The sequence below is a fragment of the Astatotilapia calliptera genome, chromosome 4 (genome assembly GCF_900246225.1).
Source record: "Astatotilapia calliptera chromosome 4, fAstCal1.2, whole genome shotgun sequence".
In the NCBI taxonomy this organism is placed as follows: Eukaryota; Metazoa; Chordata; class Actinopteri; order Cichliformes; family Cichlidae; genus Astatotilapia; species Astatotilapia calliptera.
The window spans coordinates 26,542,043-26,564,461 of NC_039305.1; the positions used below are offsets into that span (position 1 = coordinate 26,542,043).

Consider the following 22,419-nt stretch of genomic DNA (forward strand, 5'->3'; position numbering starts at 1 on the left):
TAGTGTATGGGCTCACTCTCTACTTCAGTCATACAGGATAAAACATGTTTATTTCACAAAGGATGGTCCCCATTAAAGCCAGAGCAGTGGATAAAGTAGGTACGCTGACTCTGCACAAGTCTGCATTGTCTTCAGCTTCCAGTCAGATCCACCTCTCATTTGTCACAGCTGAACACCAAGATAGTAATGGCCAAAAATGCTGTTTTATGTCCAGCTTTTATATACAGTCTATGGTCCAGGGGTCAACATGATATAGAAGCTTCAGCTTCATTTGACTTTCATAATGCAGCTTGAATGATTCATTTGAAGAGAAAGATTTTAATTAAAAGTCAGTTTGAGTTCTATACAGGAACAAATTTATCCAGGAATTCAAGTACAATTAAAACATGTACAGCTCTCTCTTAAAAAAAAAAAAAAAAAAAGCTCAAATTCAACAATTTGTTTACATTTCTTACAGGTATCAGTGATAATTACATTATGATAAAAACAGCACCAAGTAGACACACTGACCATGCATCAGAAAGGGAGCCATACAAAAGGCACACAGTCCCAGCAAGCACACACACACACCTCAATCAACTATAAATCCCATTCATTCATTCCTCCCTGTCCACAGTGATATAGGTCTATTGTGTAAACATTGGCAAACTGCATTTGCCATTTTATTTAACAGCTCAAAGATTTAAAAGTTGTCATTGTTTTAAAAAGGTTATTTTTAACTGGTAGTTGTGGATAGTTGAGCTGATCTTAAAAGCAAAAGTCTGTAATTCAGACCCCTGTTATGTGCGGTCTGTGCGTCCCGGCTGTCCCAACGTTTCCTCGTTTAATTGGACTGCATCAGCTGGGTCCGCTGGATCATAGAGTCTTCCTCTTAGCATCACCTCCCTGGCTTTGACTGACATCTAGACGGGAACAGCACAGTGTTTGAAATCTCAACAAAAACATTACAAAGAGGGAAGGGGGAAAAAAATTGTTTTTTTTAAAGTAAGGCATGCTGCCACCAACAGATGAGAACAAGACCGGACAGAAAATAAATAAATAAAAAGAGGAGGAGGGGGGGACAACCTGAGACAGAGAACATCAGACACTTGAAAGGAAAAGCAGAAGAGCAAAGGAGCAGGCTTTTGAGGTGGAGGGAGCGAGGGTCAGATTTTACCTGAGAAAGCGAGCTGCAAGTGAGGAGGCAGAGCAACCTGAGACCCTGACTGGAGGCTCTTATACAGATCTGAGGAGACAGGACAGGGCGACAAGAAACAAAGAGGGAGAAGATGGGAGGAACAAGTACCAACGGAACGGGGAGGTCAGAGGAGAGACGTGTGAGAGGAAGGAGCAGGAGGAGAAAGGAGGGGATAAAGGCAGAAGTGTGAGGCCAAATGTGAGATAGGAGAGGAAGCATGATGTAATACAGAATTGATGGGGGAGCAAACAAAAATGCAATGTCTTACATTAATTACAAAGCTTACATTTAGACACAAAACATGGTGATAAATGAGAACGCACTACAACACAAAAAAAGCCCTACACAGGAAACACCCACACAAAAGCAGACACACACCCCAACAGCCTCACACATACACAGTGCTTTCATGATGTCATATTGTAAAGAAAGCAATGCTCTTAGTTAAATCTGCAGCTGCCATCAATGTCAGAGTTGCACCTGGTGCATAATCTAAGCCCCCCCCCCCAGTACAATGAGCGCTTGTGACCTGTGTGCATCACTCACTCTGGGTCAGGGTGGAGAACGGTGGGTTGCTACTGGCTGCAGAGCTGCTGGGTGCCGTGTTGGAGCCTGCTGCACCCAGCGAAGGCAGGTTTAACAGTGAAGGGAACTGGAAGGGCAGGGACACAGGCACCAGCCCCCCCAGCATCCCAAAACCGAGCGGAAGAGACGAGGCTGAGCTGAGCAGATTGCTGCTTCCTGCCGCGGAGACCTGAGCAAAAAAACAGGTTAGGAGTGTTTAACAACAGGAAGAAAGTGGTTTCATTCAACAGATTCAGGGTTGAAAAATCCACCTGTGTACATGTGCTGCAGACAGTGTATCCGCACAGTATTCACAGAGCTTCACTTGGTCCACATTGTCTCATGTTACAGCCTTATTCCAAAATGATTAAATCATTTTTTCACCTTAAAATTCTTCACATAATGACAAGTGAAAAAATGCTGGTAGTAGCCAGTGGTACCCCTCAGCCTGCTGGTAGATACATATGGTATCAATTTCAAAATCCTACCTCGCCTTGTTCTCAAGTTATTGCGTTCACAAGCTTGTCAGGAAAACTTGACCTCTGACCTTTAGGTCGAGGTCACTGAGACTTTAGTAGAAACATCTGTCGTATCCATTTGAAAATCCTAAGTGACATTCACAAGATTTTCAGAAAACTTGACCTTTAGGTCGAAGCCACTTAAGATTCTTTTAGCAGATACACCTATGGTATCGATTTGAAATTCCTGCATCGCTTCGTTCTCATGAATTCCTCTGAGACAGGATTACATCGAGGCACAGATCTGGGGAAGGGTACAGATAAAATGTCTACAGCATTGAAGGTCTCAATGAGCACAGTGGCCTACATCATCTGTAAATGGAATCTGAGGAATCGGGGTAGAAGGACCTTAGTCAGTAATGCGACCAAGAACCCAATGGTGACTGAGCTCTAGCATTGCTCTGTGGCAGAAGAAGAAACTTCCAGAAGGACAACCATTTCTGCATCATTACAACAATCAACTGAATCAGTTAAAGGCACATGATGTTTGCCAAAAGCCAGTTAAAGAGTCTCAGACCACGAGGAACAAAATTCTCTGGTCTCATGAAACAAAGATTTAACACTTTGGTCTGAAGCATCATGTCTGGAGGAAACCATGCACTCAGCCAAAATAACAAAGAGGGGTTTCAAGATCACTCTGTGTGTTCTTGAGTGGCCCAAACTTGAACATGACTGAACATCTCTGGATCTGAAGATGAGCGTCGCTGCACAGCTATTTAATCTGAAGACACTTGAGAGGTTCTGCAAAGAAGGATAATAAGAAACTGCCCCACAATAGGTGTGCCAAGCTTGCAGCGTCATTCTCAAAAAGACTTGAGGCTATAATTGCTGCTTGTCATTATGCTGTACTGTATGCAGAGGTAAAATATGAAACTAATCCATTTTCGAATAAGGCATGTGAAGCACTGTGAACACTTTCCAGATGTACATCCTACATGTTTCCTTATCTAGCCATACTGGCACTACAAACCTGTGGCAGCTGAGAAGAGACGGATGACATTGGGACAGATGTGACTGGCTTGGCGCCCTGAGGTGTCCCGCCCCCAGACCTCTGGCGCTGACCTTGATTGGCAGAGGCTGTCGTGGGGGAGGCACTGGATCCTGAATGCTTGCTTATGGATGAGGTGTTAATAAGGCTGGTGTTGGTGCTGCTGTTGCTGTTGGGGGTCTTCTGGCTGCCTGGAGGAGTGTAACTGCCTTGCCCCGGCTTGTTCACTCCTCCTTGGGCACCTGAGAACGGCGGGCGGAAACCTGCTGGGCTTTTGTTAGGGTACTGGTGTAGGGACGGGGTTGCCTGAGACCTGGGACTTTGAGAAATGGAAGCTGAGGATGAGGTGGCAACGGTGACGATGGGGTTGGGTGTGCGGGGAGTGAGTTTGACGATGGGTGGGATGCTGCTGTGGGTGGACTTGGTGAGAGTGGCGTGCATAGGGGTGATGAAGTTAGACTGTGGTTGTGGCTGTGCTTGTACGCTGGGGAGTGTTTGCGAGAGGGAGGAGGAGGATTTACTCTGGGGAGTCTGGGGCAGGTGAGGTGTCTGAAATGTTTTCTGGACCGTGACTGAGGGCGATGAGAGGGTGTGTAGCCGAGGTGATGTGATGATCAGAGTGTCAACACTGTTGACTTTGTTATTATTGCTGCCTTTGAGGAGCCCAGAAGGGGCAGTGGAGACCCCGGTCTTTGATCCTGGTGCCACTAGTGGAGACGCAGTGGGCGGTGGACGTGGTTTAGGTGGAGACACTGAGGCAGGCATGTTGGCTTTAGTCACACCCACACTCAAAGGTCTCTGCGTGTTTAAAAGTAAATGTCTGTGCGCCTGCGCAGTGCCCTTAACAACCCCTATGCCATCCACCCTGACCAAGGGCAGAGGAGAGGACGTGACGGAGGGAGACCGAGACAAAGAGGTGGAGGATGACGAAGAGGTAGAGATGTAGTGAGGTGCTTTGGAGCTATTGGGAGTGCTGACAGAGTTCTTTTTCTGCTGCAGGATGACCGGTGAGGTGTGGAGGCCGGAGGGGGTGGTGACAGTCTTGGGTTTATCTGGGGACGGGGGGCTGTCCCCCTGGGCCAGGCCCTTAGCTGCATTGCCAAGGATGGCCAAGGCCTGAGAGATGGAGTCCAGAGAGGGAGCCTCATCGAGGGAATCGAGACATATGGGCTCAGACGGTGACTGAGTCGGACGCGTGGCGACCTGGGCAGCAGGGGAGGGAGTGGCACCTGCTGAGGGTGTGGTGTGACGAACCCACACAGCCTCCTGGAAAATACAGAGGACACAAATATACTTTTAGCGACATTTAAGAGCACCGCCATGTTTCTTCAAGTTAATCTGAAATCATCATTCATATACTAGGAGTAGCAGGTGAAACACAACAACAGTATCACAATATTCTGCATGGCGATACTGTATCAATACACAAACCCAAATATTGATATTTTATCAAACACATTAAAATACAAGAGGGCTCATTTCACGCATCATGAGATAACGTTAGCCGAGCACCGTGAGAGAACTTTAACCTTATTGACAAAGTTTCACTTTGAAGAGATCATTTGCATAACTTGTGTTTTTCACAATTTACTGTCCAGAGTTTCTGCTCCAACTTCCAGCTGCTGTACAGTTTCTAATGAGAACACATTTAGAATCTAAACCTTTAAAAAACAAAAACAAAAGAAGAAGAGGTGTCAAACATAATGGCCAGAGCTGACCCAGCAAAGATTCAAATCTGGTGCACTTGACACAGCAGGGCATGCCGACATTTAACTATATTTGAATAAGTTTTACAGTTTTTCCTGTTGATAAAAACCTCCCCCATGGCTATTCATGCTACACCAAAGTAATTAGGAATAGCAGGACAGTCTGGGTAGTGCACTACCAGAACCCTTTTTGTAATTTTACATTTATTTCATACAAATTAGGTCCAAAGAGTCGTGCCGACAGATTTCTTTGGTTTCCCATAGCTGCATTTCTTTATGATGTAGAAAAACTAAGAAGTATGGTTGAAACTATGCTTCTTTTTCTCATTTTAAGTTATCTCAGAGAGTTATATTAGTCACTAAAGTTCTTTACACTGACAAAAAGGAGTGTTTCACTGGTCCAGCCCACTTTAGATCAAAGTGGGCAAGTGTAAAATGTGTAGCAGTCATCCCTTCTATATCAAGAGCCCTTCCATTACAAAGTCACTCTGCTGACAGATGGATTGCAGATTAACTTGAAAATTCAACTAACCTTTGGCTTGGCTTTGGGAACAGGGAGCATCTTCTTCTTTGCTCTGGAACAAAATAAAATTGAATGAGTTATTAGAACAAATCAGTGATGAGAAAATAGGTTAATAGTAAGGTGAAAAACGTACGTGTAGCCAGTGAGATGACCGTGAGCCATGATGCTTTCTTTGAACAGCATCCTGCAGATGGGGAAATACAGAAATATGAATACAACAAGCACTAATATTAGGGAATTACTTCTTCATTACCATTCTATTTAAGCCATGATTGAAAACATACGAGAAAGATAGCCGCTATTATAATCACTGGACAACCACAGAAATCGCATTAGCTGCTGTCACACACCTGGCCTGCATCCACCCCTTAGGCCAGAGGGGTTTGACTTCAGTCTCCATGAAGGCTTTGAGGTAGTCTTCCAGAGACAGCGTGTTCTTGCCTTCACGCTCGTAGCAGGTTAGCTTCACCCGCACCAAGTTACACAGCAGTGACCTGGAAGGCAAACAGCATTAAGTTGACCTCTGATCTTGAGGTTGAGGTCGCTGAGATTCTAACTCGTCTGAGATTATTAGTAAATACACCTATACTATGAATTTGAAATTCCTACGTTGCTTAGTTCTCAAGTTAACATATTCACAAACCTTGAAGTCCACATCACCCACCCACCTGGCAAGGTGACGACATTACAATATACCATAAAAGGCTGATGGGTAAAAACTGGGGAGGATCTTTTAAAATGAAAAGCCACATCATGTTCATTTTACAGCAATTTTTGTTAAAATTAAATAAAAGATTTTTTCCATGTACTGCAATGTATTCACACACCCAGCACTGAGTGTGTGATGTTCGAAGCACTACAAAGTGTCACACTTGATGACTGCCTGCAGCTTTCCCTCTCCAGTAGCTTCCAGAAACACTGGGCTGGACCTGGCTGAACAAACACCTCGCATGATCGACAAACATGGCTTCTCATATGCAAACTGTGCAGATCCAACTACCAGAGGTGTCTTGATATATGATCAATGATGGCTGTTTTTTGTGTCCTAGAGTTTCCAGAGGCGTGGGATCACAGCAGATGCTCTCGATATGGATAAAGCGCCCTAGATCTCAGCTTTATGCCACTCAGAGCTACCAGAATGCACTGAACTGCTGAATAAAGAAAACAAGTAGAGTGGAAAGGATGGATCCTGTGAGCACAGAGAGGAAACTGACCTGAGTCTGTCATCCCACACAAACTTCTTCCGAGGCCCTATCACCCTCTTCCCCGGCTTCTCCTCATCGTCATCCTCCGAGCCATTTTTCTCTCCCTCCTCAGACTGCTGCCTGCGAGCAAAGAAACAAACATTTTAGATTAAGGAAAAAAGATATGTGAGCTCAGAGTAAGAGCCCAGAGCGAGTCCTTACTTTGCAACTTTGGCAATGCAGTCCATGTTGTATCGAGCGATCTGCTCTGGCATCACACTGCACACCGCCAACTTCAGCTTCAGCAGGGGCGTTCGTAGTCGGTCATCCTGGACAACGAGAGAAATCAACACTCATAAGGACAATACAGAAATGAATAATGGACACACAGACACAAAAACAACAGCTTTTGCACAAATGCAGCAGTTGCCTCATAACAGGTTTAGCCCATTTTTTGCGACTGTTGTCAGTCCTGCGTGAACACCCAAGCGGGGGATAAGTGTGGGTTTGCACTGCCTACACAGACCCGCAGTTCACCCACAGCTATCCATTGTGGGTGCATATGGGCATGTTTGCTGAGTGTGCTGAGGAGAGCATCATAGCAACACAGATGCTAAATGTACTGCTGTGGAGATCAACAGCAAAACATATTCTGGCCAACAAAAAACAAGTCAGGGCCTTAAGCTGCTGTCGGTCTGCTCTTTGTGAATGAACTGAAGCGGCTCTCTTATAAAAAGTTTTAGATGGGACCACCGTGTTAGCATCTAGCAGGGTTAATGTCACTAACGTAAGGTAAGGTAATGTAATGCTTTAATCGCATGCACACAGGTCAGAGCTCTGGGCAGAATGTTATTCTGAGGGACATCCATGAACTGAGGAAAACCTAAGAGCTGATTTAGAACAAAATGAGTAGTACTGGGTGTGTTACTCTGCGTTTGGGCTTCAGTAGAGTTAAACTCACTTAGCTTTTTGCTCCATTTGCTCCTGTTGCATTTTGATACAGCCAAATTCACACTAAATCTGTCTTTGTGAATGAATGATTAAGCAGTTGTCAACACTGGGGAGGAAAAACTCCCTTTTAACAGGAAGACACCTTAGGCAGAACCAGTCACTCATAGAAGTGTTTTCCTGAAAGAAGAACGTGCAGCAGCTGTTCCAGTCTGACTTAAAGCCACAGACACTGAGACTGGTAGAAATGGTGCTCATAGCATCTTCACTAAGTGGAAGGACATGGGACCTTTAAGTGATGTCAAATGCAAATCGTAGACCTCTTGGGATCCCGTTTTACCAAAACTCATTCTAACAGTAAGAACACTTGCTGCCACACACCTGTATGTTGAGGCTGAGCTTCTTCAGTCGTTTGAGCAGAGCATCTTTATTGCAGGGCACAAAGGCCTCCAGGTGAGAGTAGACAGCTGAACGCACCTCTGTGGGCTGCTCCTGAACCTGCAGCTCGATGCTGACACACACAGAAACAAACACAAATTTACATTTAATTGATTTTATACAAATTAATCCGCACTAATTCAAAATGAAGGAATGTACTCACTCCAGTAGGATGTTATTCATGTCCAGTGTGAAGAATTTCTTTCTGCCCTCTTCATCAAACAGACGGGACGCCTGTGACAAACAGACATCGCAGCAGTGAATAGGACTGGTTATGTAGGCAGTCTACTTCACATTTAATTTACACTCTTACTAACAATTATTTAATAAAAAAAATAAATATGAGCTGGTAGAAGGCTCATACCGCCCTCAGGTCTTCAATGCGTTTCGCGAGTGGGTCTGGAAGTCCGCAGGGCAGAGGAGGAGGGGTAATCACACTGCTCTGCACCGCCCGGCTACCTCCCATTTTGTGTCCCATCCCAAAGGAGCCGTTCTCCCCCTGAGCCGGGCTGGAAGGCTGAGGCGAGTCCAGCATCCCAAAGTCCAGGTCACCCATCATGTCCTGCAGTAAGTCGTTGTTGGCCGAGCCGAGCAGCGACATCACAGCAGGGTCTGCGGAAAGGTCGGCCATGTTGCACTCGTTGCTGCCAGCGGCCTTGGGATGGGTGTTCAGGAGCGCACTGTTGGTGTTGGGCACTTTGGGGCTAGGTCGCGGCAGACCGGCGGCGGCCATGTTCTTCTTGCGCATCTCCTCCTTTTCCCTGGTGAAGCGTCGCAGCATGTTGGCCAGGTGCAGGGAATCCTTCATCAGCTTCTTCCTCTTCTTCTTTTCTGGCCGGTTTAAAGCTAAAACGCTGCCGAGACCAAAGAAGCACAGAGAATAAAGACGTTTAAGGCACAGCGTTGGGATAAGGTCTGTGGTTACAGCAGTGTTTCACTGACATCACTGGACAACAAATTCTTACTAACCGTTTAGTATATTGTAATTAAAGTGGCATAAAACGGAACTAGCCTCCTACCCTCCTTTCAGCCAATAACAGACCAGAACACACAAGTACTACAAAGAAGTTTAGGCCAAGTACTGCTTATGCCTTCTGGGGAAAAACTAGTGGTAAAATAAATTATATAGAGGACTTTCACCTCAGAAATTAAAGTTCAAGTCCCATGTAAAAGCCAAAAAGTAGTGTTGAACTATTTTTAAATAAATGAATAATGTAGATATTCCTTTATTTGTCTGATGGGACGGGCACAACGAGGAGCAATGCTTATTCTTAAACGAACACCTCATGTTAATTTATCTAAGGAACGAATTAGCTACTTACTGAAATAACTATAATACAGGATTACAGGTCAAAACCTCACCCAGACTTTGGTACTTTGTTTTTTCGGGGTTTCTTTTCCTCCAAAATTCCACCATCTTGCTTTTTCCGTCGCTTTTTAATCACTCGCTCTTCACCGTCTTTCATCTTCTGCAGATAAGACACAAAAGGTGAAAAAAGGCACAGAATAATACAAGGAGCAAAGCAACAGCTTTTCTTTTTAACTATTTGTTCATATACAGAGTGCACAGAGAACCAAGCACCTACCTTGAAATGATTATCGTTTCCAGCCGCGTTTTCTCCCTCAGAGTCAGACGCAGCTCTGAACTGCAGAGTGCCCGTGTTGATGTAAAAGCCTCCATGTTTAGTGGTGAGAGAGGCCGGTACCAGCTCATCATACTGAGGACGGGGTAGAATTACAATTAACTGCTTGTTTTCTTATGATGCAACAGTCTTCTTCCCACGGTCAGTCTTCCAAACGACTACACATAATAATACTAAACTTTACTAATATTATTCTCAGTATTAAAGCTTATATATTTATTTGTTTAATGTTTTCCCTCCTATCCAGTTTCTTTTATTCTTCTGTTTCTACTGCAGATCAAAAGCATCCACTGACAAAAGGAAATGAAGCAAAGCAAAGAACCATGACTTTATATTAAAGTTACTGTAATTTCTCATTATTATTTTAATACAACATGAATGTTTATCATCTTTTTACTACACTTATTTTTTACTTTCATTACAAATAAGGTCGTTACTTATTTTAATCTTTGGCAAAGAGACCTGAAACGTAACCTATTCTGATGAACGCCAATAAAGAAGATTAATTTTTTTAAAAGAATAAACTCACAGCTTCTGAATTGTCAATGAAGGGATCGGTTTCATCGTAGCCGTAGCCGATGTCAATGAGATCCTGCATTCTGTCCTTTTTCTTCTTCTTCGAGCTGCCGCCCTGCAAATGGACAGTAAACACAAAGATCACAAAATATTTAAAAATACAACAGAAACACGCAACAATAATCACCCACACAGATTCAGCTGTAACCACAATATGGACAGCAGAACCAGCGCTTCAGTACAGGGAGGCAGGGGCGCTGCTTGTCCCGCTGTGGTACTGGGGGTACAGGAAGCACCAAACATGGATCACAATAAACATGAGACTTTTACTTTTGAAAAGGACACTTCATCATCCAGAGGACCCTGTGGGGGCCTTTATGGCTGAAAGAAAAGTCATGCTCAATCATCCAGGTAAGTAAATCTCCAAAAGTTGATTCTGTCTCAGACTGAAGAAGTCACTTGGATGAGTGACGAAACGTTTCTCCCACTGAAAACGCTGCGTCCAGACGAACAGAATCAACTTTTAGAGGTTGAAAGAAAAGGTTTGCAGCTCTTAACCAGTTCGAATCATGTAAGCTAAAAGAGTTGTCATGACAAGCAAAACTAGGAATACATTAACTGGGAAAAAAATATTTACTTAATTTAAAAATGATATGCATGCTCAAACACAAAAACCAACACGTGTGTGTAAGTAAAAGCCTGTTTAACCTCGTCTTAACTGCAGAAGTCACCTGGAGCAAGAAATTAAATTAATAATGTTTTTTTTAACTCAAGATTATTTATTAGATTTCTAAATTGTCTGTTAGTTTTAAAAGAAAACTGTATACAGAACAAAATCCTACCAGTCACAAAATTTAGAAATTATTTTTAAATTAATTTAACAGAAAAGATACAATCAAACACAACAGCACACATATCAGTGACTCTTCAACAACAAGACATCAGAATGTTTCTATTCTACATTGTTACCATTTTGTAGAACTGCCACTGAACCATCGACCTGTGTGAGTTTTAGTCACCTTTTGATTGGCCGGTCAGTCAGTGGAAGAAAAACGGCGCCACTGTAACTAACTAAAACTGATCTAAAACTAGGTATGGTAAAATAATAATAACAACAATAATGATGATAATAATAGATTACTAAAATAAAAACAAAAATTAGACTAATCAAAAACAATATTGTGCAATTGAAATCGTTTCTACGTTTAGAAAGTTCAGTCTGATTATTTATTGAAACTTAGGATTTCTATGACAGTAAATCAACCGCTGACATAAAGCAGTCTCACTGTGCCCTCTATTAAATAATGATGTGAAGGAGAAAAAAAAAAAAAAAACATCTCTCATGCAAATAAAAACTAAAACTGAAAGTAAACTTTTCAAACAATAAAAACTAAAAGTAAACAAGCAAATTCTCTCTCTCTTAGAACCAATTCAGAAATGCTAAATTATGATAACTCAAACTCCAGAGAAGGTCTCTCAGTCACATTATCATTCAACTCCACTGACCCCTGCGGTTATTAGATAGCAGGCAGCCAAACAGAAGGAAGGGAAATCCAGGACAAACATTTTGCTACCATTCAACAACTTCAACTTGAAACCTAGCATTCAAATAGCTAGAATTTCCCTAACATGACTCTGACATTAGTCTCGTTTCTGGCTGTTGTGAAATATTCAGAATCGCCACTAATTTGCATGTTGTTATGGAGCCTGCTTCATTCCCGTGCTTGTAAAAGCCAATATTAGAAAAGACTTGTTATCAAGTGATAACATAGCTTTAACACTGTTTCTCAACCCTGGAACTAAGCCTACATTTTTGAAGCTTCCAAAAATTAGATTTTTAAACCATGAAGGGTTGAATAATTCCTCAAACGCCTGACTAGCAGTCAGGCAGGAAACGCTAACATTCTTCACGTTTTACTCTAGGGTCTTTACCTTACAACATAAAGCGACTTTGGACGACTGTTGTCCTCAACTGGTGTTATGCAAACAGGCCCGAGTTTACTTTGCTACTTACATATTTGCTTTCAAATTTTCTGGCAAGCTCTTCTACCTCCCGCCTCTCCTTCTCATCATCTGCAAAAGGGTCACTGGGGTCCAGCGGAGGAGTGAGTCCTTTGGGTACAGCAGAACCCACGGGCTTTACCTGAGGAACACCAGGATAGCAACTTGAATCGTAAATACGTAAGGCTGACAACAACATCAACGTCATAATCGCACCTGGCAATACATGCAACCTGCATAAAAAATAAAAATAAATGAAAAAGTAGGGAGGTTCTCACTACAGCAACTCTTTGTCTTGTGTGGATTAAGTAGGACACCTCTATATCGGTCATAACATAAGATGTAGACATAGGAGTAACAAGATAGGATGGTAATAATAAGAGGGTCCAGTGTCCCTGACACTTAAAATACTTCAGCCTGCATTCAGACTGCGTTTTTAAACTGCACTGCTTCAAACTCTCCAAAATCTATCTAAAGGTCATAATAAATAAATACATAAGGAGCATGAACATCACGTATTTATGGGCTCAGTGTGATCTACTTTATTTGCAAATCCTGTCAGACAAAAGTTCAGCAGCCACAACAACAACAAAACAACAAGTGCAACATGCACGCGGGTTCACCACCACCGGAGTTGTGCCCGGTTAGCCCCCCCCGCTAACACCACCGTGTCTGCCTCTGCTCTCCTAACCTGAGAAAGAGATGAGTGGACCAGCTCGCCGTAGTTGAACTCGGAGGACCCTCGCTCATTCGGCTCGCTCAGCGTGAGGCTGAGGCGGACGGTGGGCTTCTTCTCCTCCCTCTGCGCGTCGCTACCTTTCTCGTTGCCGAACAGACCTCCGCCACCCCCTGACCCGACCGCACTCCCACCTCCATCTTTCCCAAAAGTGATGTCGACGGCCTCATCTTCGCGGCGGCGTTTCTTGCTGGTCTCCGGGGTCGGCGGCGGGGTGGTGTTGAGGGTGGAAATGGTGACGAACGGCACTTTCCTCGGCTCTGCCATTTGACGCTCTCCTTCCGACGTCCGGGCACACAAAACCTGGAGCGCCACGCTCCTCTCAGCCGCCAGTGGCAGGGGAGCTAAACTGGAGATGGTCGACAAGTAAGAGCTAGCTAGTTGCTCAGCTAGTTAGCTTCCTCGGAATGAGTGCTGCGGGCAACACAATGACTTTTATCGCTCCTCGGCCCGTTTTAATCCATACAGTATTATCCCTGGAACAGCCCCCGTCGCCTACGAGTGACTTAAACTGCAGGAAATCGCAGTTTTGACAGCTTCCATGAAATTGGTGGTTAGCTACCGCAAGGAGGATTCTGAAGTAGCCATCTTGATCATTATTATCATTATTCAGAGGCTGGGCGTGCATATGAAAAGAAAGCGGAAGGCAGAGAGGAAGGGGAACCGCGTTTGTCCAATGGCAGCGCAGAAACACGCCCACCTGACAGACTAGCGCGAACGTGGAGGAGGTGATTGTTCTGAACAGCCAGGATATCTCAGCTGTTTACTACAAAGAGAAAATATAATAATACATTTAAGTTATATCTTTAGGCACTTTGTTGTTTTTCATCTTAATGACTCTTTCTAGGTGCTGCACACTAGACAGCTTCTTCCTTTGTCCGACTTTATGTGTCCAGGGTTTTTAATCTTAATCTTTCCATAACGCTTTATTATCCAAGTCCCTTTCAAAACTACGTGTTTATCTCTCTGCTCTCGTGTTTTTCTCTCAATCGCATTTATCTTCAAAATCTTTGCATTTCTTCTCCATGGACAGATTTATTTCCTCATATTTGTTGGTCTCAAACGTCTTCTCCGATTTCCGGAGGAAAAGAATTTGTAGTTTTTCCGCTTTTGACTGTTGGATCTCTTTCATTTTTAAACTTGGCAGCCTCATCCTGCTCTTTTTTTCAACGATTTCTCCACCAGGGTTAAAATCTTAGTTTTAAGCCGTTTAACTTCATCCGTGAGACGCCTTTAATTTTTCTTTCGTTTTTTCAGGCTCATTTTGGAGTTGCAAGAAATCAGGTTTAATGATATGAGACATTTTTTAATTGATGCATGTCGTTTGTATGAATTTTCAAGTATTAATTTACTAATATTGTGCTTCACATATTATCTGCGGTGTCACTTTATAGAATGGAATGTCACAGTGTGATGAGCACAGAGCATGCATGTGTTTGACTAAAAGACATCATGTTCTAGTTGTTTTGAGGCCGTGTTGTGTTTTAGATGCAATTGTGCCTTTTTTATTTTTTTATTTTATCCTTTTGATTGTTTGTCGTTATCTTTCTCAGTAAAACTGTGGCAGTTTTCACTGATGGTACTTTAATTTGTGTACTTTTTCACAAGTAAATCTGGAGTTACTACTGATTTACTCCAATATTAAATAATCTGTATTCAGATTTAAGAGTACAGGAAAATTTATTTTTCACTGAGTGGTTCTGCCTCAGCACTGGACAACATATATTAATGCTTTATAATATTTATCTCAAATCAAGTAAGATGTACAGAGGACTGTGTCAACACGCTAGGATTAATTATGCCATTTCTTTACACTTTTGCAGGATTCTCTAATATGGACTGTACATCATTAAAATACTGCAATTTCAGTAAGTATACACATTTCATATAATCATAGTCTGTAACTTTATTATTGGCATTAGCCCAAGTAATTAAACATTTTAGTTAGTAAAGAAAAGAATGGGCATTTTGATTGTATGTGCACCATAGTCTATGTAACAAATAACCATATAGCCCAATAACTATATAATAAGGTGGATCCAACTTCAGTTTCACACTCTTCGTTTATCAGAAATACACTGCTCAAAAAAATAAAGGGAATACAAAAATAAGACATCCCAGATCTGAATGAATGAAATATTCTTATTAAATACTTTGTTCTTTGCATAGTTGAATGTGCTGACAACAAAATCACATCAAAATCATCAATGGAAATCAAATTTAACAACCCATGGATTTGGAGCCCCACTCAAAATTAAAGTGGAAAAACACATTACAGGCTGATCCAACTTTCATGTAATGTCTTTTTTTTTTTAAAGTCAAATAAAGCTCAGTAGTGTGTGTGGCTCTATGATCTCCCTGCAGTGCCTGGGCATGCTCCTGATGAGGTGGCGGATGGTGTCCTGAGGGATCTCTTCCCAGACATGGACTAAAGCATCCGCCAGCTCCTGGACAGTATGTGGTGCACCGTGGCTTTGGTGGATAGAGCGAGACGTGATGTCCCAGATGTGCTCGACTGGATATAGGTCTGGGGAACGGGTAGGCCAGTCCATAGCATTAATGCCTTTGTCTTGCAGGAACTGCTGACACACTCCAGCCACATGAAGTCTAGCATTGTCTTGCATTAGGAGGAACCCAGGCCCAACAACACCAGCATATGGACTCACAAGGGGTCTGAGGATCTCATCTCGGTACCTAATGGCAGTCAGGCTACCTCTGGCGAGCACATGGAGGGCTGTTCAGCCCCACAAAGAAATGCCACCCCAAACCGTTACTGACCCACTGCCAAATCGGTCATGCTGGAGGATGTTGCAGGCAGCAGAATGTTCTCCATCATGTCTCCAGACTCTGTCACGTCTGTCATAATGTGCTCAATGTGAACCTGCATTCATCTGTGAAGAGCACAGGGCACCAGTGGCAAAGTTCCCAATCTTGGTGTTCTCTGGCAAATGTCAAACGTCCTGCACGGTGTTGGGCTGTAAGTACAATCCCCACCTGTGGACATCAGGCCTTCATCCCACCCTCATGGAGTCTGTTTCTGACCGTTTGAGCAGACACATGCACATTTGTGGCTGGCTGGAGGTCATTTTGCAGAGCTCTGGCAGTGCTCCTCCTGTTCTTCCTTGCAGCAGGAGGTATCAGTCCTGCTGCTGGGTTGTTGCTCTCCTATGGCCTCCTGTAGCTTGATTTCACAGAAGTGTGATTGACTTGGAGTTACATTGTGTCTTTAAGTTTTCCAGTTTTCTGTTTTTTTTAGCAGTGGATAATCAAAAATGTGTTACATGCTTAAATTTACACAGAAAAGTCAGAAATCTGCTCTTGTTCCATCTCTGTTCTGTCCTCATTCTCCATCTCCCTCTCTGTTCCTCTCTCCCCCTCTCTGTTCCCCTCTCTCTCTCTCTGTTCCTCTCTCTCCCTCTCTGTTCCTCTCTCTCCCTCTTTGTGCTGACAATCAAGCCAAACACCAACATCATCAAATATACAGTTGAAACCAGATATTTACATACTCTCCAGATAAAAACAGATACTTTTTAATTGTAACATCAAATCAGACTAAATGTTTATTTTTTTAGGTTGATAAATATAAAGAGTAAAGAGAGAAACTATCTGTATTTCTTAATTGTAAATGGCACCAAATTGTATTCAAAATTAAGCCACACTTATGGAGCTCCACAATTCTTTTTCTGGTGTTTTGGTTGACATCTCTTGATTTTCCCATTTCAAAGAAACAGGCTCTGTGTTTTGCCTTATATGCATCTGCAGGTGTGCCACAAATTTACTCACATGGACTCTACTAACCTATCAGAAGCTTCTTCAGCTCAGAATGGAATCATCTGGAGTTTTCTTATTAATTAACAACTTAGTGTACATGTACTCCTAATTTTGATGAAAGTGATAAAAATAGACAGATCTCTCTCTCTTTATTCTGACATTTAACTAATTCAAAAGATATTTCAATATTTATTTATCCAAAACAAAACAAGTTTACTCTAAATTGATGTTGTACAGTAAAAAATGTTCTTGTGTTTTCCATAAAGTGTCTGTAAATATCTGGTTTCAACTGTGAATATCCTGCTGTGTATTGAAGTTCATCTTGTTTTGCATAGAAATATACTGAACAACATACAAAGCATAATATATAAAATAACATCTAACAGAGTTTTTTCTTTGAAAGAAGCTCCTTATGTCCATTCTTGTATATCAGTGCATTACTGAAACTGATTTATTTAGCCGTGGAGGGTAACAACTGAAAATATGAAATAAACACATGTAAGCTAAGACTCTCTAAAGAAACAGCATTCGGCTTTTCATTTCACCATTTGTTGATTTACTTGAAGAACAAGTAAGGTAATATGAGTCAAGTGATCAGTTTGATATCAATCTTTCGCGATACACCATCATATTTACATTATTTGTACAATACGAATGATTTGCTTTGGTACCTGGTCGAACTTCAGTTCTCCGTCTGCCTGGCTGCGTTTCTCTAGCAGCGCACTCGCAGGCAGCAGCTCCCCCCGCCCCCTCGTGTGATTCGAATATTGTGTGTAGTTTTTGTTTTATACAGTTGTCAGCCAGGCATCTAACTATGAAAAAATTACACTCCAAAAGACCCTAGGGTTCTGAAAAAACAACCTGGGCTTAAGCCCAGTAAGCCGCCACCCCCCCGCCACTGGCCTGAACTATAGAACACGTAACATAATACCCACTGAACAGTATCAAGTTCTTTTTAATCAAAATTAAACTTATGAGAAAGTAGACCCCTTAAACACAAATCAGTGTGATAATAACTGAAAGCATCTTTGGGAAAACTAACATTTCCATGTATGGTTGGACACGTCAGCAAACTGCCGTTCCCATTTCCCCAGCCAAATATAAAGAAATAAGTGGTGCAACTTTTAATGATGCCACAGATTCCCCTTATTATTTTTCTGGGTATAAAATCCAATGCATTTCATCCTACTCCAACCTAGTCAGGGAAAAATAACTGCAGGGGCCCTTTTACTTAAGGTTAGGTTCCAACTGGCTAGTGAAGGAATATGACCCACTGCAGGTGGAGCTGCAGAAAACCGGGGTGTAGTCTCAAACAGGAAATGTTTACTTCACACATGAAGGTGCTACAATTGGTACAACCCATTCCACATTTGCAAACCACTAAGTTTTTAACATGCAATAGATTTGGTATGATTAATGCCAATGCATAATCTGATTAGCCATTTTTTTAATTAAGCCTAGTCCACTGGATCTTTAAATCACAGCCAATATAAAAAGCAGTGAGGTGCAGTTAGACAAAGAAGCCAAATAATTTCCAGTCTACCTGTATTGCGATGTTATGATTCAATGAAGTCTTATTTCCCACAGCTGTATTCATTTTGTGGAAAACCCATCAAAACACTGACATTAGAGTCTTCTTAATTGGTTATTTAGTGCATTTTTCGTTACTTTTAATTGTAAATATCAGATGAAACAGCAAATCAAAGTCAAAGTGTAAAAAACACTTTATTGTTGACATGAGCATCAATTTTAAGACCAGTCAGAAGCAGCGCCACCCCAGTCAGAAGCCTGAGCAGTGGGTGCTGTGGACCAATCCTCTGTGGCAGGCTGAGTACTCCAGTCTTCACCTAGAATGGAACAGGAAAAAAGGTGTTAAGTTCAGAGACTATAACAGCACACATGATACACAAAGGTAATGAAGATCCATATAAAAACTCACCAGTATAGACCTCACCAGGCTTGACAGGGGCAGGTGCTGTAATAAAATCCCAATCAAGTTTAAACCATTAAGTGTGAAAAAGTGAATGAAAAATCTTACACTGCATTTACAAGTTAAACACAAAGCAGCAAATCATCTTACCTGCAGGGAACTGCTGAATGGGCACAGATGGCACTGCAACGCCCTCAGACCAGTCAGCCACCTCAGGCTGGGCAAACTCAGGTGCAGGGGTGGTCCATTCGCCCTGGAACTCCTCCTTTCCAACACCAGCCTTCTCAGCAGCAGCCTGCTCCTCCTTCTCAATCTACAAGCACATAATAAGCATTAGTGAGTGTATCAGCAGGATGTATGCCTCATGCACTTGGTTCTAGCCACTTCAGTACTTTTAGATAAGTTGAGTGTGCCAGTCATACCTCTTCAGGGTCCCTGTAGAAGTACAAATCTGGCATGACCTCCCATGGGTGCTCCCTGGAGATGGTTCCCCTCATCCTGAGGACCTCCCGGGCCAACATCCACCACATCAGACCCACAGAGTGGTGACCCTGAAACAGACAAATAGGGTCAAATCCAAACCTGTCGGGGCTGCACTGCGATTCATTACATTCAAAAAGGCATAAAGCTGTAGAAAAGAGTTTGTGGCAAGACCTCAACTCCAATTCCCTGGTGTGGTTCAGAGAAAAGAAGTTGGCGATCAGGCACTTTTATTTAGCACACATTCTACACCACACACTGCACAGACAAAACAGCAGGGCTCTAGCTGTGTGTGCAAAGACTCATTCGTCATTGTTTTAAACTAACTGAATTTTACCTTGTTGTTACAGGGGATGGCAATGTCCACATATCTCAGCGGGGAGTCAGTGTTGCACAGGGCAATGGTGGGGATGTTTACGTATGAAGCCTCAGTCAGTGGCTGATGGTCAGCACGAGGATCTGTCACAATCAGGAGGCGGGGCTCCCTGAAAGCAGCCTGGATCTGATTGGTGAATGTACCAGGGGTGAAACGACCATGGAAGGTAGTGGCACCAGTGGCAGAGGCGAACTTCAGCACTGCTCTCTGAAACAGACAGTACAGGTTTTACTTGAGATCGCAACAGAAATAATAACTTAGATTTTTTTTTAAAAAGAACTGTGGCTCAGGTTACTATCAAACCCCATTCATGGGACAGTTGTCCTTATGGTGTTAGCGAATCCCGGCCTGATTACTCTTGCACACTTCCGACACCTGAACACCAACGCAAGTGCCAGGTTTTAACAGTGTGCACATAACAACAATGAGTCAGTTTTACCAGAACTTTACCTGGCCAGTGTTTCTGGAAGAGATGACACACACATCAGCTGGGTTCTCAATGGCAACAATGGCCCTGGCTGCCAGCAGCAGCTTCTCCCAGGTCTTCTTCAGGTTAATGATGTACACACCTAGTGAGCAAAACACGACAAGTTTTGTCATTTGCATGTAAAGCCGCAGCAGGGACAAAGTAATCAAAAAGCTCCATCGTCATAGCACAGATGACTGCTACACCACTCACCGTCGCTTTTTCTCTTGTAAACGTACTGCTCCATCTGGAAGTCCAAGTTGGTACCTCCCAGATGGGTTCCCGCTGCTAGGAACTTCAGCACATCCTCCTCCTTCATTTGAAGGACATCCAGACCTCCGGACATCGTGACCGCTTTCCCTGCGTTACGAGTTAGTGGGAGAGCTGTGGGGAAAAAAGTAGACTTAGAAAAACTACAAGCTGCAAAAGAGACAAAATAGTACACCCACGACCAGACAAGAAGCATCCAAAAAATTAGATTTACATCAGTGCATTTCTAATCAGACACAAAACAGCAAAAACCCATTGCTGAGCACAAGAACAGTAGCTCTTAGCAAAGTGAAGATGCTCCCTTAGTGTGTGCTCTTGCAGCAGGCCACAACGGAGACATGTTCACCCCACAAACGCGCATGTGTCAAGTCAATTTAGCCTCCGGATTAAATCATCAGCCATTTAGGGAGCGCAAACGATATGCAGATCTCGTTAGGAAGGTCGGGAAAAACATAACTACGAGGGGTGAAGGCGCAGAAGCTCGTATCTTACTTAAAGGAAGCTAAGCAGCAACGCGGGGATTAAGTTGAGGTATCTTGGATGCGAAAGGCCACTTGGAGCGTAAAAAGTCATGATAACTCATGTGTATGGTTGCCATCGTCTTCAGATATCAATTACAATCATATGAAATCTCGTCACTGCCGCTGTTCATTGGATGGAGGCGAGGCGCACGAGAAACCGAGGAAGAGCGCGTGTCAGCAGCTAGCATGTTAGCTACAAATGTTAGCATCATGAATGCGTTGAAAATTAAGAAAATTAGGGCACGGTAGTCTGCGCCTGTCTACCCACGGTATATGTTCTTTGTCCTCGGTCATAACTTTACGAATTTTGACTATTTCTTTCGATTTAAAATGACTAAATAGGCCGGTTTAAACTCACCACGAAACAACGCCGTATGGAAATCTGACCACACGGTGAAAAAGAGGGCGCTTGAAGGAAATGACGTTATTTTTATACCAAATTTCCAAGCGTGTGATTGGCTGGTTAAACCGAAGGCGGGGAGGAGGTAAAAAATGAGAAACATCCGCATTTTCGCCACTAGGTGGAGTTTTAATTCCACGTGCTTCAATGGTAGGAGCAGAGGTAACCAGAGGTGGGCTCACGGGTCGGATGGGTATCCCATATTAAGACAATGGAGATGGAAAGACCATATTAAGACAATGCTGAGACGCTGACTTCTCGGTGAAAGACTGACCTGTGTTCCTAACATATTTGCCAGAGATAAAGTGTTCCAGGCAAAGGGATCATAATATGTACACGATTGTGAAATTGTTTTAGTGAAACGTATCTTGTGTGTAGAGAGCTCTGCTGTTGTTCCCTCTTTGAAATGGTCCTATATTTGAAATTAAATTACAATAGATTACCGAGGCAATACACAGACAGAACAGACAGCTGATTAGTTTTCTGTGGGACTAATGGGCTCACCGAAAAATGGGGTTTGGGTACATTTCAAGGGCATTAGAGGTGATGGACATGGGCCAGATGCCTGAGATGTTTTGGAGCTGTTTTCTGGGAATGTGACCTAAATGACTGGGTAAAAAAGGTGGGATGTCAACACCCCTCACAATCATTGGATTTCCTTTTTTAAATAACTTCATAACCAAAGCAGTCCAACACACATGCAATAAAATATTTTCACAACCCCCTACCAAAACAAAAGCCAATTCTCATGGCTGTAGAAAAAAGGCACAAAACAAAAACAGACTCTGAAAACAGTGCCGTGTAACTTGAGAGCACCAAATAATACATAACTTTAACAAACAGCATAATTGGACATAATTCTGACATAAAGTCAAACACTATAAGTCGCTGACTCTCAGCTTGTACATGACTGAAGTATGCAACTTGTTAAAATGATTTTTAATATGATGAAGTATTTCAAACATGATCGATCACCCCTAAATATGAGTGGAAAAGTCATAAATCAGGTCTGTTAAGTGTGTTCTGTATATCATTTATAGATGCTGATCTACAAAGCCAACAGTTTTCTAAATTCATTAATTCAGTTGTTTATTTCAGCCTAAATAGCCTTCTTACTTTAGACTGACAGTGCTACACTCTTTGTACCGTCCTATTTCATGTCGTGCCACCCCTCCCTGTGCACTGGTACAGCGCTTATCTCTAACAGCCCTCATGTTCTTGCAGTGCGTGACAATATTCTGAGCAACAGCTTTGTAATCATTT

General features: G+C 42.8%; 2 protein-coding genes, 1 long non-coding RNA gene and 1 other non-coding gene across 6 annotated transcripts; 1 reads left to right on the top strand and 3 right to left on the bottom strand.

Moving 5' to 3' along the window:
• Positions 1-31: 31 nt before the first annotated feature.
• Positions 32-13,554, bottom strand: ubn2b (ubinuclein 2b). Of its 3 annotated transcripts, none has more exons than XM_026165774.1 (17): positions 12,898-13,554; positions 12,220-12,348; positions 10,219-10,320; positions 9,633-9,764; positions 9,409-9,512; positions 8,411-8,900; positions 8,210-8,280; positions 7,990-8,119; positions 6,883-6,989; positions 6,691-6,801; positions 5,827-5,970; positions 5,610-5,660; positions 5,486-5,528; positions 3,230-4,513; positions 1,724-1,931; positions 1,157-1,225; positions 32-902 (listed from the first exon to the last, which is right to left on the bottom strand). In XM_026165774.1, exons 1-17 carry the CDS (start codon positions 13,207-13,209, stop codon positions 856-858), a joined length of 3,534 nt encoding a protein of 1,177 aa, XP_026021559.1. In that variant the 5' UTR covers positions 13,210-13,554; the 3' UTR covers positions 32-855. The 3 variants fall into 3 exon arrangements, with proteins under 3 accessions (XP_026021559.1, XP_026021557.1, XP_026021560.1); XM_026165772.1 differs by having other exon boundaries at positions 9,409-9,515; XM_026165775.1 differs by lacking the exon at positions 1,157-1,225 and having other exon boundaries at positions 9,409-9,515.
• Positions 13,555-13,607: 53 nt separating this feature from the next.
• On the top strand, positions 13,608-16,301 carry LOC113021273 (uncharacterized). Its single transcript, XR_003272273.1, has 3 exons — positions 13,608-13,670; positions 14,766-14,810; positions 15,307-16,301. It is a non-coding gene; the product is annotated as an uncharacterized LOC113021273 (long non-coding RNA).
• A 2,112-nt stretch (positions 16,302-18,413) lies between these two features.
• rpsa (ribosomal protein SA) lies at positions 18,414-21,195 on the bottom strand. Its single transcript, XM_026165814.1, has 8 exons — positions 21,115-21,195; positions 20,179-20,349; positions 19,950-20,068; positions 19,461-19,706; positions 19,066-19,194; positions 18,794-18,956; positions 18,653-18,688; positions 18,414-18,560 (listed from the first exon to the last, which is right to left on the bottom strand). Exons 2-8 carry the CDS (start codon positions 20,309-20,311, stop codon positions 18,463-18,465), a joined length of 924 nt encoding a protein of 307 aa, XP_026021599.1. The 5' UTR covers positions 20,312-20,349; positions 21,115-21,195; the 3' UTR covers positions 18,414-18,462.
• Positions 19,777-19,915, bottom strand: LOC113021594 (small nucleolar RNA SNORA62/SNORA6 family). Its single transcript, XR_003272325.1, has one exon. It is a non-coding gene; the product is annotated as a small nucleolar RNA SNORA62/SNORA6 family (small nucleolar RNA).
• Positions 21,196-22,419: the final 1,224 nt, after the last annotated feature.